The sequence below is a fragment of the Diuraphis noxia genome, unplaced genomic scaffold (genome assembly GCF_037042655.1).
Source record: "Diuraphis noxia isolate RWA-SAM2 unplaced genomic scaffold, SU_Dnox_SAM2 contig0003, whole genome shotgun sequence".
NCBI classification, from domain to species: domain Eukaryota; kingdom Metazoa; phylum Arthropoda; class Insecta; order Hemiptera; family Aphididae; genus Diuraphis; species Diuraphis noxia.
In genome coordinates this window covers 63,057,366-63,071,371 of record NW_028301713.1, presented here as the reverse complement: position 1 = coordinate 63,071,371, position 14,006 = coordinate 63,057,366, and the positions used below count along the sequence as shown (strand labels likewise).

Genomic DNA, 14,006 nt, shown 5'->3' with positions numbered 1-14,006 from the left:
TTGATAATAAATCAATTGAAGTTCTATGGTTTTAAAATTGAACAAATTTTTTTTATTGATAAATAATTATCGTGTTTTTGTAAATTCTTTTTTTTTCGTTAATCATTGGCGGGACGTTTGCCTGCCTGCGGCGGATCCCCCTAGCCGCCCGATCATCCCCTCTACAAGGTACAAAACTGTTTGTCATCCGACGAGTCGAACGTTCTAGAATATTCCCTCGATCGATTCACATTTGCCGGCTCTCCGGATTGCGTGTGCTACTGTTCTGTGCCAAGCCATAAGTCTGTTGTCTGTATACTACACTAGGTTATCAATCAAATCATCTTTTGACTGCGTTCCGATTACCGCATAAAAGCCGATAATTTTTTTATTTCTCGTCCACTGCACGCCCCCATCCATCGATCAGTACAACACATCCACGTGATTATTCCTTACCATACCATTTTCGCAAGTTAATGGCCGCAATGTCCGTAATAGGTATAGACTTCGGGAACGAATCGTGTTATGTGGCCGTGGCTCGAGCCGGTGGCATCGAGACAATCGCCAACGATTACAGCCTGCGGGCCACGCCATCATGCGTGGCCTTCAGTCCCAGAAACCGCATCATTGGAGTGGCTGCCAAAAATCAGATGGTCACCAACATGAAGAACACTGTGCACGGCTTCAAGCGATTGCTGGGCAGATCCATCGACGATCCGTTTGTCAAACAAGAGCTCAAGCACCTTCAATTTGGTGTGGTCAAGTGCGACAACAACAAGATCGGTATCAACGTCAACTACCTCAATGAACAACAAACGTTTAGCGTGGAGCAAATAACTGGCATGTTGCTGACCAAACTCAAAGAGATATCTGAGGTAACTCTCAAGACAAAGGTAAACGATTGTGTTATTTCAGTTCCTTCTTATTTCACAAACGCTGAGCGCAAAGCACTGCTTGACTCTGCGTCCATTGCTGGTCTCAACGTTCTGCGCCTCTTCAACGAGACCTCTGCCACGGCACTGTCCTATGGTATCTACAAACAGGACCTTCCCAATCCCGAAGAAAAGCCACGAAACGTTGTATTTGTTGACTGTGGGTACACATCTCTTCAGGTATTCATCTGTGCATTCAACAAAGGCAAACTTAAGATGTTGGCCAGTACATTTGATTCTCAATTGGGTGGAAGAGAATTTGATTACATTTTAGCCGAACACTTCAGCAAAGATTTCAAGAGTCGTTACAACATTGATCCTAGAACCAATGCCAGGGCGTTTTTGAGATTGTTGACAGAAGTTGAAAAAATAAAGAAACAAATGTCAGCTAATTCTACCAAGTTGCCAATGAACATTGAGTGTTTTATGGATGACAAAGATGTGCACGCAGATATTAAAAGATCAGAATTTGAAGAATTAGCCATGTATTTATTCAATAGAGTTGAGGTCACATTAGAACAGTGCCTTAAGGATTCCAAACTGAGTAAAGATGACATTTATTCCGTAGAAATTGTTGGTGGTTCCAGCCGTATTCCATACATTAAGAATTTGATAGAAAAAATCTTTGGCAAGACACCTAGCACTACTTTGAATCAAGATGAGGCTGTGGCGCGAGGATGTGCTTTACAATGTGCAATGCTATCACCAGCTGTAAGAGTAAGAGATTTCAGTGTGACCGATATTCAAAGTTTTCCCATTGAACTCCTCTGGGAACCATCAGACAACTCGGACGATGGCCGTGCTGAAGTTTTCCCTAAAAACCATGCTGTTCCGTTTTCAAAAATGTTGTCATTCTACAGATTAGCTCCATTTACTGTCAAAGCTCATTATTCTGGTCCTATTCCTTATGCAGATAGTTATATTGGTCAATTCACAGTTCGTGATGTCAAACCAACAGCAGATGGGGCAAGTCAAAAAGTCAAAGTGAAAGCTAGAATTAATTTACATGGTATATTCAGCATAAGTAGTGCTACACTTTTAGAGAAGGCTGAATTACCAGAAGAAGTTCCAACTTCTGAACCGATGGAATCAAATGAAAACGAGGCCCAGCCAACCGAACCTGAAGAGAAGAAAGAAGAAAAGAAAAAGTCAGTTACAAAGACCATTGATTTACGCATTGAATCATTGACTCACGGTTATTCGACCATGGATTTAAATAACTATATTGAGCAAGAAGGTAAAATGGTAGCATCGGATCGTCAAGAAAAGGAAAGAATTGATGTTCGTAACAGCCTCGAAGAATATATTTATGACATGAGAAGTCGAATTTCTAGTGATGATGACCTAGCTTCTTATATTGTAGATGCTGACAGACAAAAAATTGTTCAACAGTTAGAAGAGCTGGAAGCTTGGTTGTATGATGAAGGCGAAGAATGTCTTAAAAATATTTACTCAGAAAAATTGGATATGTTAAAAATGGTTGGTGAACCTATCAAGAGACGTAAAGTGGAATACACTACTTTCCCATCCGTAAAAGATCAAGCTATCCAATTAATTTCAAAAGCTGAGAGAGACATTGATGCATTTCACAAAGGCAGTGAGCAGTTTAACCACTTAGACAGTGCTGAAGTAGACAAATTGGTCGAAACCCTTCATAATGCTAAGAGTTGGTTGGAAGAAAAATCCGCCAAAGTAACTGCATCTCCTTTATATAAAGACATTCCGATCAAGTTAGATGAGTTTGTTAGAGAGAAACATAGTATAGAAGAGAATGTAAGCAAAGTTTTATACAAACCAAAGCCTGCACCTAAAGTAGAACCACCGCCACCTAAGGAAGAAGAGAAAAAAGAAACCGAACCAATGGAAACTGAGCAGCCAGTCGAAAACGGCAAAGATGCTTAAAATGTTACTTTAACAAATTTTTTTTCTATTGTTTAATATATTTAACTTTTTTATTTCAAAAATGTCACCTTTATATTTAAACAATGTTTGTATTCACAAATATGAAATAATTTTGTAAGCAACATATTGTGTATTACTGTTTAATAGATGGAAAAAACAAATTTACTAGAACAATAATAGAAATGTTATATTTCATTATTTTCCTTCCTCCTGTGTTAACTATTAATTTACTAACTTTGATTAAAGAAAGTATAAAATTGTTCTTCATGTTTAATGATAATTAATAAACTGTATTATTCTGTTTAATATTGTCATTTTTAATAGCTAGTGTACCTTAGTTAAAATGCATACATTAATCTTAAATTCTGTCCTGTATTGCTGAATATCTTATTAAATGTTATCAATTACAATCGCCAGGGTTTTATGGTAGTTTTAATGTTTATTTTATCGGGTAGTTTCTTATAAGTGTATGAACTAAATACTAATGATAACTAGTTTTCAATGTTTTATGAATATTAGGTATTTGAGTGGCTCGATAAACTTTATGGGCTGTGTACGCCACAATGAATTCTAGTGGTGTACAGAGGTGTTTTGAGAGTACAATGCACATGGGGTTTAACAAAGTTGCCCACACATTTAATGTTCAGTTAAATCAGCCACTCAGTTAACACTAGTAAATAGAAATTAATATATCATAGTTAACATTATAAATCTCACTGTTCCTACACCCTTGAAAGTACATGAAGTTGCAGCAGGTTATATCTGTTGCTAAAATTATATAGTTTACTTATTAGTTATTACTGAATCCCACCCAAAACAAAAAGTTTAGTATTTGAATATAGCTTCATGACTCATGTTATACTATTGGAGTATGATCATAGACATGCCACCAAGCTCCAATAGCAAATCAGTACTTGACCTAATGGGTAATAGGCGAACACAATATCATCCAAGGAAGCAGCACTAAGTTTAACCTAAAAAATCAACAGGTAGCTAGAGATGGAGCTAATTAATATAGATTAAGGGTAAAGGATGTGTATATTTTAACCTATCTCATCAAAATTTAGTAATAGACAATAGTGATTACTATCAAGGTTCCAAAATTATATAACCAGGGGCCCGTACATTTTTTTCAGACCTACTAAAATTAGGAGTGATACAATGTTATATTATAAATATAATAATAACAGTATTGTCTATTTCTATTATAATTTATCTTTCTAATCTACATTAAAATAAGAGTTAAATTAAAAAGGACCCGACAGTGGTTATTTATTTGGAGCCCGTATCATAAATACGAATGGGGTCCCGGGGTGGCTATGGAATCAATATTATGTGCCTATATTTTAGTTCATAGTGAATACTAAATACCAATCATCAACAACCTCAAAGTAATGACTAGGGCTCGAATTTTAAAGCATAATAAATAGTTAACCAAAAAAGCAAAAATGAAGCATATTTATTTTTTAAAAAGCAAAATTAAAAATTAACACGAATTAGTAGTAAAATTGAATAAAAATTTGTTGAGGTAGCATCCTCAATTTCAAAATTAGCACCTCAAATAATGTCCTTGTTAATATAACTAAAACTTCTTACAAAAGGAAAAAAAAACTAAAAAAAGCGGGTAAGTCGTGGATGTCGCTCTGCTGTACAGTAGGTTACTGTAATGAGTGTAATGGATGGGATTAAATTTGAATGCAATGATAGGTATCATTGTATAAGAAAAACGATTCTGAACGGAAATGATTTGTCAGTCTAGGATATATTATTATATTTAAATATTGTCAATTGTCATATATTCTATTTAGAAACAAATAAACTATTTTTTAATTAGGACGCATTTTGCATAAGGCATGGTTAATCAATTAGTGTAGTTATCATAATTCATAATACCTTATATTATCATAGATATACGAATACCTGGTTTGAGGATAAATCGTTATCATTACGCGATTTCATAAAAATTTAAAACTCAAACGCTCAAAACATTTTTCCTATAATAACGCTTCAAATTTTTAAACTTAGTGTTAAATTTTATAAACTTAGAAATACAAACAATATTATGAATTTTGAACTACAAAATAATTTACAAATATTCATGGTTTTGATGAATTTTTGTCAATATTTGGAATTCAAATGCTTATAATTATAAAAATTTAATTTGCATTTAAATTTTTATTATATATTAAGAAGATTAGCATTTGAATTTCCGGTGGACATCTTTTTTTGTGAAGATTGACAAATTTTTAAGGAATCTTGTATTAAATTCTCAAATCTTAGATTTAAAAAGAAAATTTTTTATGAATTTCTAGCTTAAAACAATTTGCGAATTTTTGTGATTATTACGTATTATGTCAAAATTCAAAATTTGAATGCTTATGAAAAAAAAATTGTGACTATGAATTTATTTTATTTTTCAACTGCTATTGTAACAATATATTAAGAGCTTTGTATTAAATCTTCAATATTTTCTACCCAAAAAATAAATTTTTATCGATATTAATTTAAAAAACTAATAATGATCGAAAATTACATATACCTTTGAATAGTACAACATAAGTCAAAAAATTTTGAAAATTTCATGGCGGATAGAATATACTTATAAAAACATTCGGTGAAAATTTCATGTATCAATGGTCATTTGTTTTAAAGTTTAATCAATAATCAAAATCGACCACCAGAAGTTTGACCACCAAAGTACCAACTAGATTCACTTTCTGATCGAATAAGGTACTGAAGTCAAAAACCGGCACTTCAAAAAAAAATTTTCAGAAAAATTGAAAATTTCAGTTGTCTATAAATATCTCAAAAAAGTCAAAATATTTTGAAAATTAAATCATGTAAAGAAAATGCCAATCTTAATAACTGGTAAAATTTTCAAGTATCTACTACATATACTTTTTGAATAATAACAAATATTTTAAATCGTTTCAGGATAAATCGTTATCGTTACGCTATTTCGTAAAAATTTAAAATTCAAACGCATTTAAAATTTTTCCTTTAATGATGTTTCGAGTTTTCTCTATATTACTATAGCTACTTGAAGGAAAACTTATTGTTGTATTTTTAATATTTAGTTATAAACACAAAATTTTTTATGATTTTTCAACTTCAAAATTACTTGCAATTATTCACGTTTTCGACTGATTTCGTAAAATTTTGAACTATAAACGCTTATAAAAAAATTTGTGACTAACGATTTTTGAATTTTCTTAGCTACAATAAGAACAACTCATAAGGAATCTTGTATTAAATTTTCAACTTTTTTTGGTTATCCAACATTTTTTTACCGACACTTCAAAAAAGTTGAAAATTTCAGTGGTCTATAAATAAGTCAAAAATTTTTAAAAATTAAACTGTATATAGATATTACTAACATAAACATTTGGTGAAAATTTCAAGTATTTACAGTGATTAGTTTTTGAATTACAACCATATAAAAAAATCGATTTGGCCGAAAACTAGTTATGCGTAAAAATTCCCGTTTTTCTGTCATTTTTTTGTTGTTTTTCTCGATTTTTTTGAAAACTGTTGAAAAATTTTTACTTTTGACCTCTATAATGCACCAAGGATATTCACTTTTACATCGGAAACCACTCCCAACGTTTGAAGTTGAAGCATTATTTCGACTAGTTATGCTGTACACACACAAAAAAAAAAAAACATCATTGTAAAATCAATACATTCATCACTTCGTTCAGAATCTAAAATGGAAAAATGCAAAGCTTTGCACCCTTAGATTTTTTATTTAAATTACAAATACAATCCATTGCCTATGAACAATATCATTATTGTTGGTCGGAACATTCTTTTTTCAAATTAAATATTTACTAGAATATCAGGTTCAACTGGCTGTGATAAAAATACTTTAAAATTTATTACACTATGCACTTTGGAAATGGAATCAAAAATACACGCGATATTTTTTCTATTTTTTTTTTTGTGTTCCAACAATATTTTAATTAAGTTAATATTTTAACTATATTATTTTTGAGCGGGATAATTTTTCTGTTTGTACGGCTTATGGGAGCTAAGCCCCCTCAATTTCCTCCCATGCATATTATACATTTGAATAGACTACTAAATTTCAATTGTGTTATTTTTAATTCACATGTAACCCTATTCTTAGTTTTCTCATGATAAAAAAATTAATTCTTTAATTTTTTTTGCCCCCTCCCCCAAATATTTATTGTACCCACACTGAGCTATGGTCAACAGATACTGAAATACCTATAATAGATATTATACTTAACATTGATTAAAATTAATATTGGTTACTTATTATTCAAGTTTATCAAATTCTAATATGTATCAATAATAATTTCATATTTTTTAAATTATTTACTATTTAGTCATTCAAAAATGTAGATACAATAACTGATCAGATCAATATGAATACTGTAGACACTATATGATAAATAACAAATTTAATATGAGAATTACATAAAATTCAACAACCCAGTATTAAATTTGCATGTCCAGGTAGCACTATCTGGGAAATGCTGCTGTAGAGGCTAAAAAATTAATTATTGCAAGTGCGGATGCAAATCAACTATGAAAACTAATAAAAAAAAAATACAACAGAAATCAAAAAGTTATATTTATAATTATTTTAAAATGTAAGTGTCTATAAAAAATGTATCACAAAATACTAGAAAATTTCCAAATAATAATTACTGGACAAATAATTTATAAATATATAAGAATTTTCCCCTACAATATAAGTAATTTAAAAAGATAAAACAAATAAAATTTTAATAATATTAGTAACCTAAAATCTATATAATATATATATATATGCAAGTACTTTCTAATAAAATATTAGTTAATTTTTTTTTTAAACTTTCACCGAATACTATTTAGTATTTAAATAATGATTTAAAGTATAATTACATACTATACATACAAATTTTGATATTATAATAAGTACTTGTTAAATATTTTATGAATTTATACTTATCTAATTGTGTATGTTTTATAATATTATATCAAATGTTTTGTTTATAAGCCATAGCTAAATTATATAATATATTACCATCAAACCAAAGTCTTAAATCTCGTTAAAAGTATATAAATTGCATAAAATAATGCAAACATTTTATCAGTTATAAAAACTATATGATTAAAGTTAATTGGTTGTGAATACTTTATTAGTTTTAAAAATTAAATTAACACCTCAAGACTTTATTTTATTAGTGGTGCCTTATTGGATTTTAAATATTTAATTTAACCAATTAAAATATCATAAAATTTCATTTTATAAATATAATCCAGCTTTTAAACAATTATTAAAATAAATATTATATTTCTATCTTATTTATACATAATTAAATGTTTAATATTTATTAACCTTTTAATTTTGAAAACACACTTGAATTAATATTTAATAAATTAACTTATTAAATATTTAATACAATTTGTCGACATTTTTAAAATGGTTATTAAGTTTTACAAATTAAATCATTTAATTATTGCATTAGGAAGGAAAAAGGAAAATAATAAAATGTAACTACAATTCAATCAATTAACATTAGTGACTTGGTTATTTATATTTCAAAATCTGGTTTAACCCATAGTTCATACTTAACAACTTTTAAAAAGTAAAAACAATGTTTATTTTCCCTTTATATAAATACCATAATCTTTTTAATCATAGTGTAAATAATCTGAAGATTGATAGATTTTTTAGTTACATTATTAAAAGAGTTTACAAGTAATTATCATTTGTCTAGGGTTTAATTATTATAAAGAGAATTTGAAAAATGTTTAGCCACTAAGAAAAAAAAATATATTAAAAGAAATGTTTTGCTCATCTGACATTTTGTCATTGGTGAGCTTTATTTGTCCAAAGCAGTGTTTGTCTTAATGGCAATCACACATTCTTCGCCACAGGATTTCAATACAGTGCACTGAAAATACAAAAATATACATTGTTATTAAAGATTCCATAATATTTATCTAGAAAACCACCAATATTTGTATAAATAATAAATAAAATAATTTGATTTGACAGATAATATGTAATGTTTTATACTTACCAAAAGCTCTTTTCCAGCATCATATTCACTTCTCAATTGTACTCCGATTTCAGCATCAGGAATTTTCAAGTCTTCACGCAAATCACCATTGTCAGACATCAAACATAAATAACCATCATCTGATATATCAGTCAACTAATTAAAACAGATAAGTACAATAATTTAGTATAATGTTTTTGCAAACCATATAACTGTACATAATATAGCTAAATTAAATAAATCTTATTTAACTAAGCCTGTACAAGCTTATGTTAATCAAAAAAAATTATCAAGCAGTCCGTTAGTAGATGTTAGAAACAGAGTTACATAACATATTTCATATAAAATATATTAGATGTTTTTAAATTATGGATAGTATTATTATAATCAAATATTGATTATTTATTTTAAAAAACATATTAAAATCAAGTCATATCAGGTTTTTAAAAATTAGAATTAAAACATTGTAGGTTATTATTTACATCTAGTTTTTTTAAATTCAAATTAAATAATAAAAATCATAGCTTGATACTAAGTGTCCACACTTAAAATAACAAAATACAAAAGATAATTTATCAAATTAAATTTTACAATTATTAGTCTAAAAAATTAAAATTATAGATAAATTACATGTATGAAACTCTATTAAAATTAAATTAAATTTTAGACTTATACTAATACATATCAAATGCAATTTTATTTCAATATTCCTATCAGAAAATTATTAAATATTGTCCCAACTTAAGCTTTAAATATTTTTTAAATTGTCCATTCAATTTGAATATTTTATCATAATTCATTAACTGAAATGTTATCCTAATAAATTATAATCAATTCCTTGTAGACAACTGAAGCATAATTAGTGGTGTCATAATTTAATATAATAACTACCTAATAAACAGTCATAATAAAGAATGTCATCAATAAATTGTTTCTCTGATTACATTTCTGCTATAGGTTTGTTATTCAACTATCTTAGATAATATATTTATAGATTATAAATGGATAGTGTACCTATCATTAACACACATAGAGAACTTCTATACAAAAAAATGTAATACATAATTGGTAAATTACCTGATAATCCTCACGTTTAACAAATGGAACGTCCATATTGTGAGTTGACGGGCATATATCTTCATATTTCTTACCAGAAAATATATCTAGGCCAACTAAATGAACCTTAGCGTGTCCGTGCTTACCAGTCTTAGAAGTAGACATATCCACAATTTTGCAAGGACGAGCCTTTAAAACAATTGAATTCACATACATTAACATAAAGATCATCAGTACAAATAGTCCAAACATTTTAATAACTTTATTATTATAAAAGGAAATTAAAATGTTTAAATTTCAATTGATAACCAAAAAACGATTTAAAAGAATTGTAATATGTTTAAATAATTACATTTACATATTAATATAATAAACATGAAAGTATATTAAATTTATACTAATTAGTAATTATTGAAACAAAAGCAACAGATACATATGATTAAGTGAAAGTATTAACATAATTACTACATTACTCACTAAACATTTGATTTATTTTTAAAATATGAGTTACTTTTTTTTAATTAAAAATAATTTACGAATGGATTGATCACTTATCATATTTTAAGTAAATAGTAATTAATACATAGTCTGAGCGGTGTTAGGAATTACTTTTAACATAACGAAACCATTCTTTCGTAAAGCTGAACATTGCATGGGGTATGTGGTTGAAGCACCAGAGTCTCCGGTATCAAAGTGAGTATCTTCGATGTCAGCCATTATTCAAAATAGAACTACAAACACAAAGAAATCTAAATTACAAAGAGAAAAATTCGTTTGAACAACAATCAAGTGGTGATCTGCAGTCAGCAGTATGCCAGTATTGATGACATCCTGTTAACAGAATTTAACCTAAAAAACCTCGTGAGTTATTTTGTGCAGCTAAACAGCAACTTTAGACGATCAAACATGTAAAATGTAAATATGTTTTACTTACTTTGTTAACAGAACAAATAACAAAATGAACTATACTACTTAAAAATATAAGTTAAAAAAGGGAAATATAGAAAAGCTTGAAATGCTTTTTTAATTCAAAAAGTACTGAGCCTTTGATTTGGGCGACACAACAGCAAAAAAAAAAGAGACAGACGCAAAGACGATAAGTCGGCAATATTTTGGTGTGATTACCACCACCAAGGAATCAACGATTTGTAGTCATGGAAGACAATCTACGGATTCCTGGCAAACAATATTTAAATAATTAAAACATCATATTTTACCATAATATGAAAAGATTGTTAATATTTTTAAATTTCAACGATGTAACGATGACTTTTTTAAAAATGTTAATGTATAATAATATGTATTAAAATTTGAATGAGATGTCTTGTGTGATTTAACTTCATGTAAGTACTAACTATCTCATTGTAATTATAGGCCCTCGTCTATTATCAGTGTAGCCAAAGTTTTTAAAATGTGGTAGATCAATTTCAAAATTTTGAGACCTCAATAATATCTTAACTATTTAATATGAAGGTAGCTTAATTTGAATTTAAGCATTTATAAATTATAATCGTGGCTAATATAATATTCATGCTCATATTAAAGTTATGATGTAAAATATGGCTCGACGTTAACATGGACTTCAGCGCCACTGACCATTATAATGGGTTTGAAAAAAGAAAAATATTGTAGTCATCGTGGTTATGTTATAACCGTTATGATCATTAGAGGGGATTTTATTAAATTAATATGCTGCACCGGTTTACTTTTTAAGGGGAAATCTACACCGGTTTAGTCTGGCGAATTTCTTATATCTGTACAAATTGACAGAGTAAAATACTTAAGTACTAGATTCAATATTCAATAATAAATCCATTTTATATTTTTGTAAAACCATTTTCAAGAATTATACTATTTTAAATTCTGAGTTGAGCAATCAGTCAATGTTTTAATTTTCCTATCTTTAACTTTTAATGATTGATTTGTATTTTCTATTTTTATATATATTCTAATTTCAAATATAGGTACCTAACTATTAATTGAATTTATGCGTTAAAAAATTTTAAAATAGTAATAGTTGAATGTTAAGATATCTAGTACCTAAAATATTAATATTACATTTATTAATTTGTAATATTTTATGTATGAAAACCAAATGTTTTTTTGATAGTAAAAATTGTATAGAAAAAATACGAAGAGAAACGTTTTTTCGAAAATTGGCCTGGTGGTGGGAAAAAATTGGCCTCTTTAATTGCATGTACACCCTTAAAAAAATCTAAAGTGGCGCCCCTGAACAAATGTAAATATAATACGTATAATACATTTTTTCAGGCTTTTTTTCCGTGGGTTTTTTTTCCCGCGATTCCTTTTCAGATATTTATATAGTGATAAGAAAAATTAAAATTTTATTGGTTTTTAGATTCTGAACGAAGTGATGAATGTATTTTTAATTATTGACGATAACAATTTTTCGCTCGGTCAAAGACTTTAAAATATAACATGAAATTCTTCAAAAATTGTGTTAGTACAAATTATGAAATTAAAATTGAGCAAAAATCCGTAACATTTCTTTATGTTTAGAAGAAATTCTAATTTTAAGAAAATTAATCAAAATCACGAAAATTGGCAAATTAGTTCATAAAAATATTTCTATATATAATAATGTTAAGATATTTAAATATTTTTCTCTAGATTCTCCTAAAGTTTTCCTACATTAATCAAAAAAAGTTTTTACGAGCGTTTTAAATTTAGCATTGGATATTCACATAGGTAATCACGTGTAAATTAACAAACTCTTTCATAACAATTTTCACAATTTGTAGTTATTTAAAACTATTAACCTTATAGCCAATAGGTACCTACTTGAATTTTTCATCAAATATATTTTCATTTTTTTTCTAAATTTCTGATCGCACAAAAAAACACAACGGTTATTAGTTTATCACCCATCAGTATTCAGTTTATTCCATTGATGTGGTGGGTGGATACCTCAAGGTTTATATTTTCGACATCCTTGTGAAAAATGTGCTTTGCTGTTCCTTATAAGTTGTTATAATATAGCAGTTATTAAATATCAAAAATCCATATTTTTATACGTTTTTAAATTTCAAAATTTGACAAAATATAATATTAAAATCTTAGTTTCATAGCAATAAGTATTGCAAATTTAAAATTAAAATTCTCATAATTGATCATACGGCAATCAAAAACTATAAAAAATATATAAACACTGTTTTTTTTTTTTACATATATTTTAAGTTAAAATTTGTACGAAATTGGATATTAAAACCCCAAGAATAATGATTTTATTGTAGTTTAAAAAGAATATTCATGGATACTTGAGAGTTTTGTGTACATAATGCACATACCTAACCATTAGAGTACCAAATATATTGCATTGACTATAGTGTCTAAACATTAGTAAACAATAACATTTTCAAATACAACTTTTAGTCAAAATTAATTTAACCTTCTATTATACTAATTGTAAAATGAATGGCTTTATCGCCATAATATTAACTGACAGTCCATCTTCGTTCAGAAATAGTTTTTCTATATAAAGATTACATAATTCAAATTTAACACATCAATTACAGTGATTATATAGACATAAGACACCTAATGTGCAGTTTTCTAGAGACATCAGACACCTAATGTGCTTTTTAATCTAGTTATTAAATTATAATAAGATTTTTGAATCAAAAGTTTTGATATTCGACTTAGTGCTCGAAGGCACTTACTAAGGCAGTAACTTAGAGGAGTGATAGTTTAGCGGTCTGATCGTCTGGACTTCTCCCAATCAAAATTGTTTATAAGTACGATTTTAGCATTAAATATATTTTAGTTATTGATTATAGTATTAAGAATGATTTTATATTTTTTAAGTATTGACTATCTTCCTACCTGAATCATAGTCATGAGTCATGAACAATCCGCAAATTTAAAAATAGTATTTTCCTCATTCCAGCAATAATTAAAACTTTTTGCAAATAAATTTGTTTATTCAGGATACTTTTAAAAGTTATGCTTTAGTCCTACTCTAGTATATAAATATATTAATGGTTTTTATATTTTAAATAGCATCTGGGAATTTTTTTTTTTTAATTGGGTGGATTTTGATTTGTTGCAATAACGTTGTACACTTATTAAGAGAACGTTATACCCATTATACAGTGGCGCC

At 28.0% G+C, this 14,006-nt stretch overlaps 2 protein-coding genes across 2 annotated transcripts; one reads left to right on the top strand and one right to left on the bottom strand.

Annotated features, from left to right (window-relative positions):
- The first annotated feature begins 46 nt into the window (after nucleotides 1-46).
- Hsp110 (heat shock protein 70Cb) lies at nucleotides 47-3,119 on the top strand. Its single transcript, XM_015514282.2, has one exon. The coding sequence runs from the start codon at nucleotides 456-458 to the stop codon at nucleotides 2,811-2,813; it is 2,358 nt and encodes a 785-aa protein (XP_015369768.2). The 5' UTR covers nucleotides 47-455; the 3' UTR covers nucleotides 2,814-3,119.
- Nucleotides 3,120-8,337: 5,218 nt separating this feature from the next.
- On the bottom strand, nucleotides 8,338-10,983 carry eEF5 (eukaryotic translation elongation factor 5). Its single transcript, XM_015514257.2, has 5 exons — nucleotides 10,821-10,983; nucleotides 10,496-10,617; nucleotides 9,908-10,075; nucleotides 8,852-8,986; nucleotides 8,338-8,722 (listed from the first exon to the last, which is right to left on the bottom strand). Exons 2-5 carry the CDS (start codon nucleotides 10,601-10,603, stop codon nucleotides 8,651-8,653), a joined length of 483 nt encoding a protein of 160 aa, XP_015369743.1. The 5' UTR covers nucleotides 10,604-10,617; nucleotides 10,821-10,983; the 3' UTR covers nucleotides 8,338-8,650.
- Between the last annotated feature and the right edge of the window lie 3,023 nt (nucleotides 10,984-14,006).

Coding starts and splice junctions, on each gene's coding strand:
- eEF5 (XM_015514257.2), bottom strand. CDS start 10,603: ATGGCTGACATCGAAGATACTCACTTTGATACCGGAGACTCTGGTGCT. Junction 10,076..10,495: donor ATGGTTTCGTTATGTTAAAA/GTAATTCCTAAC, acceptor ATTGTTTTAAAG/GCTCGTCCTTGCAAAATTGT. Junction 8,987..9,907: donor TTAAACGTGAGGATTATCAG/GTAATTTACCAA, acceptor TGTTTTAATTAG/TTGACTGATATATCAGATGA.
- Hsp110 (XM_015514282.2), top strand. CDS start 456: ATGGCCGCAATGTCCGTAATAGGTATAGACTTCGGGAACGAATCGTGT.